Genomic DNA, 5291 nt, shown 5'->3' with positions numbered 1-5291 from the left:
GGAAAGTGACACTCCAATCCAATTATATCGTGTCGGAATGTGACATTCCGATCCAAGAATAGTGTGTCGGAATGTGACACTCCAATCCAAGAATGATGTGTCAGAACGTGACACTCCGATTCAATTATACTATTAATTTATCATTTATTATCATCACTTTCAATTCATTGATAATATTTCATCAAGCCTTCTTTATTCAAGACATCACTTCGATAAGGAGGTTTTCAGTTTCACGCTCTCAGATTTTAGACCAACCACAAACCACACAATCAAGTCACACAATCAAGTACATAAAGAACTTTACAGTATCACTCAATGCATATCAATCACTATTAAGAGTTTACTATCAAATAGCATAAACCACAACCTACCTCCACCGAAGAACAGAAGTCAACCAAGCTATTTTTCCAATACTTTTCTTTTTCTCAGTGCCTCCGAACCTTCCAATCTATGCAATATGCGTAATTTTTGAGTTATTGAATCTATAAACACTCAAAACTACAGTCAATTTCCTAAAGTTCAAGCCTAAGAATTTTCTAAATTCTTCCAATTAGCATAATTTTTAATGAAATTTAAATAATACGAAATACCTAATATTTAATTACTTATCTCAATGCATTAAAAATATATTTTAAAATAAGATAACAAGTTTTTTATGTTTAAAAGTTCAAGAGACAATGAACACCTTAACCCACACTTTGATACTCCAATTCTTTAATTCATTAACGTTCTGGCCTAACTTTTCTAGCAGCATTCATCTAACATCAAATGCAATGCAAATGTACATTTCCACTTTATAATATATTATAATAATAATAACAAATGATTAAAGTTGAGGCCACTGGTTAGCAGACAAAGTAACATTAATTCAAACTCAATCCAATTACACGCCCATAACCATATTTGATAAACAATCATAGTATAACCTTAGTTCCTTCTCATTAATGTTTGGTCTTCACCTTCCAATCACAATACACCATTAATATTCAATTGACATCCTTATATAATCATATTGTTTTACAATATAATAATCATATGACAATACAATAAAATAAGGTGTCACGACCCAAAACCGAGCCGCGACTGGCACCCACACTTACCCTCCTATGTGAGCTGTTCGCTCACCTAGTAAGATAAGTGTGGGTGCCACTCGCGGCTCGTTTTGGGTCGTGACATTGCTAAAATATAAAATTATCAATTTTTTCTTTGCTATATATAAATTTTGCCCTATTAGAAATGGTACAAAACTATCCTCCATCTACTTAGTTTCTCCTAAATACCATTCTCAACTATCTATTAGCTCCAAAATATCATTCTCCACTATCTATTGTCTCCAACATACCCTTGTCATCTACCTTTGGGTTTAAAATTAACCATTTATTTAACGATTTTAAATTTAAACTATTTAAATATTTTTTAAAATACGTGATACTCAACTATTTGTTATAATTTAACTTATTAATATTATTTATAAGCAAATTCACTATCCACCCATTACTAATTAAACTCCACCAATTAATAAATCCGCCCCATTCCTAATGCAACAACAAGAAAACTATTTGCCAATGAGTGTCTCTAAAAATTGAGGCGAAAATATTTATAGAAGTACATTATCATATATACATTGAAGTTCTCATTTAAAACATATTATAATTGAACTGTCTAAATAAAAATTACTGATTAATTTAAAAGTCTAACTATGTTTATTTTAATTATTCCTTCGTCTAAATTATGTGATGTTACTTAATAGATAACTTTTTTTTAAAAAATATTATATTAAAATTTTAATATTTAAATAATAAATATTTATAAATTATATTTTAAAAAAGTGCATGAATTATTCAGGATGTACAACTTCTTTACATCTATTCATAAATTCGAATTTAAGCTTGAAAGTAACCTTCTTAATAAGCGACTCAACCTGAATTTAATTGACGCTTCCATTCGGGTAATTTTGATATCATTTTCAGGAATTCGTCATGTTTTAGTAGTATTTTTAGCGTGATTTTTATAGTAAAATTGATTTATTAATTGGGTGGATAGTTGGTTTGTTTATAAATGATATTAATAAATTAAATCATAATCAATAGTTGAGCGCCAAATATTTTGAAAATATTTAAATAGTTTAAATTTAAAACTGTTAAATAAGTGATCAATAGATGAATGAGAAAAATATTTTGGAGCCAATAGGTGGATGAATGTTATTTTTGTACCATTTCCAATATTTCGAAGTTGTTTTAGGCCTTTTTCCGAACTAAAAAATTTAAAATACCTTTAATCGTGTAAATACCCATAGCTATGAGGAATTCCAAAACTTAAATACCTATAGCTCATTCATATCTTTGTAAAATGCTTCAAGAAGAATCTGTGCCACTCCAAAATCAATTAGTAACTATGTTGTTATAACCACACACAATTAAAAGTGGTCATTGATAAAACAAGAAAGCTTTATTCAACAAAAGAAAATGCAAACCATAAACATTTAATACTCTAGATCACCTCCCAACAAGAAAAAGAAAGGCATCATTGAGTATTGCACACCCTGTTGCTATGGAAAAAAACAAGAAGTCAGGCAAACAGATATGAATCCATTAGGCATGCTAGCTTAGCAAAACGGAAACTGAACAAAGCACTCACAACAATAGTTCTACGGATAGAGTTTTTACGATTACACACCCCTCTTCTAACAACTTAAGTTCCACGAGTTATACACCTAGAGAAGAACACAATATAATGAAACCAGAAAACTCCCAAAAGAGAATTCAAACATATCTATCTCAATCTTGTGGCAAATCCATCTTCAAATCACATTAGAATGAACTTTTAATGAGTAGGATGGCTCTAAAGAGCCTTATTCAATTCATCAATCCACCTAAATCACAATCACATCAATCACCAACAACTTAATCCCTAATTAGTTATGGCTGCTTTTAAGTCCTCTGCATTTCATTCTATTCTGATCCTTTAGTACAGTATTCGTAAATCATCACTCACATATGAATCCAAATCTTCATGAATAGATACACGATTCACGACCTGCATTTCTTTGTGAAAAAATTGGCTGAATCATATTCACAAGTACATGAAAAACATAAAAAAAACAAATGAATAAATGGATCAAAATTCTGAATTAATATTCCTTTCTGAACAAAACTATGCATTCCTTTTCAACTAGTTTTACTCATTGAACAGAGCTGGTTGCACACAGTTGGTGCCTAATGAGATAGATTTGATTGACCAGACTACTAGCGCTTATGAGCCTGAATGCCATCTTTACCTTAAAGCTGCTTAAGATTGTTAAACTTCACTATTCGACTTGATGCGCTGAGAGCAATGAAAAAGGATTTTCGGGGTACTGGAGACCAGGAAAGAGTGCAATAGTTAGGGGTCGGGTCTATTGTACGTGAACCTGAATTAGTCAGACGAGGTGGGGCGAGAGAGATTTCATTGAAGAGAAGTTATGGATATCATATGGAGAATAGCTATGAGAAATTTCAAGACTTTAACAGTTGTAAATTGCCACAGCTCATTGATATCGTTATAAAATGCACCAAGAGAAATCTGTGCCAATCCAAACAATTACTAGTGCTCTCTGCATTTTGGTGATACCTAAAACAAGAACACCCCTGCAAAGCCTTATTGAACAAGCAAATGGAAACCATAATCATGTTATACTCTAACCATGTGCTATTCAATCACCTTCCACTAAGAAAAGGGAAGTGATTTACTAGGCATGCAAGTTTAGCACAGAAAACTGAACAATGCACCCACACCCACAGAATACTTCTATGGATAGAGCTTTCCAGATTACACAATCCTTCTGCTAAAAACTTACTTGAAGTAAGTTCCAGGAATAACAAAACCATATCAACTAGAAAAACACAATATCATGAAACCAGAAAGCTACCCAAAAAACAAGAGAAGGGTGCAAACTTATCTATCACAATCTTGTGGCAGATCCATCTTCAAATCACATCAGGATGATGAACTTTGAAGGAGTAGGAGGACTACTCTGGGAAGTCGGATTATGATGGCTGTAATGAGCCTTATTCAATTCATCAATCCACCTAAATCAAACTCAATTCGTACACAATCACATCAATCAACTGCGACTTAATCCCAAATTAGTTATGACCAGCTTCTTAAGTCCTCTCTGTTCTGGTTCTCAAGTACAGTATTCATAAATCATCATACTCACATATGAATCCAAAGCTTCATGATTCAGGACCTGCATTTCTTTGAGAAAAAAATGGCTAACATATTCACAAGCACATAAAAGCTAAATTAATAAACATAGCTAAAATCGATCGACATTCCGAATTAATAATCCTTTTCTGAACAAAAACTATGCATTACTGATTGGACAAAACAAAAGTCACATGTAAACGTTCAAAATTCCCTTAATTGGAAGCTTCTTTTATCATATTCCTAAAGTCAAATTTAGCCATCTAAAACGGAAACAGAACCAGCAAAAGATGGTGAAATGAGAAACCGAAAATGAAAACAACAAACAGACTAAATATTCCTGTACGACGTGTGTTCCGAAATCAAAGATCCAAACTCGAATAATCAGGCTCCAGAGCCAGAGCCAGATCGGTAGCGGTAGAATTTGCCGAGGACATGGAGAGTAGTAACGAATCCGATGAAGCATAGGCTCATCACAAGGACGACAGTCGGGCTAATTTTCAGACCTGGAGAATCATCGGTATAGAAACGGAGCATGTTGCTAGCGTTGCCGGAGCCTACTACAGGGTTACCACCACCACCGCCAGCGGTAGAGGATGAAGCACCGAGCCTGCGTCGGCGCATACCAGCTGTAGCGGCGGCGGAGCCACGGGGTGCGGCGGTACCCGGACGGGTTGTAGAGGAGGATGTGGATTGGGAAGAAGAGCCTCGCGCCATTATTGGTTATGCGGAGAAAGTGTTGAAGAGCGTGATTATTATGATGAAAAAATTTGAGGAAAATGAGAGAGAGAGGGTGAAAGTGTATTAAATAGAAAGTTAGGGGCAATAAAGATGAGGTGTTAGTATTGATTAGTTAGGCGGGTCGTTACGTGGATAAACATGAGTGCATACTGTACACCGAAATAAAATACTTCGAGTGGTTTGCAGACTCCATAAAATATGTCTGATTTAGAAATACTTGACAAGTGTTAGTAAGATCATATAAAAATTTATATCTTGTTATAAAATATTGTTAGTAAGATCATATAAGAATTTATATCTTGTTATAAAATATTATTACATGACTATTCAAGAAGTTACTCATTCATTATCTTCATTACTTTCAT

General features: G+C 33.5%; 1 protein-coding gene across 1 annotated transcript; it reads right to left on the bottom strand.

Moving 5' to 3' along the window:
* Positions 1–2568: 2568 nt before the first annotated feature.
* LOC107021696 (protein transport protein Sec61 subunit beta-like) lies at positions 2569–4981 on the bottom strand. Its single transcript, XM_015222400.2, has one exon. It carries the CDS (start codon positions 4900–4902, stop codon positions 4570–4572), a length of 333 nt encoding a protein of 110 aa, XP_015077886.1. The 5' UTR covers positions 4903–4981; the 3' UTR covers positions 2569–4569.
* Between the last annotated feature and the right edge of the window lie 310 nt (positions 4982–5291).

The sequence above is a fragment of the Solanum pennellii genome, chromosome 6 (assembly GCF_001406875.1).
Source record: "Solanum pennellii chromosome 6, SPENNV200".
Lineage (NCBI taxonomy): Eukaryota > Viridiplantae > Streptophyta > Magnoliopsida > Solanales > Solanaceae > Solanum > Solanum pennellii.
Note: the sequence above shows the minus strand (reverse complement) of the source record. Positions and strands in the feature narration are given on the sequence as shown.

What these genes read in the sequence shown, in the direction of transcription:
- LOC107021696 (XM_015222400.2), bottom strand. Translation starts at nt 4,902, where the DNA reads ATGGCGCGAGGCTCTTCTTCCCAATCCACATCCTCCTCTACAACCCGT.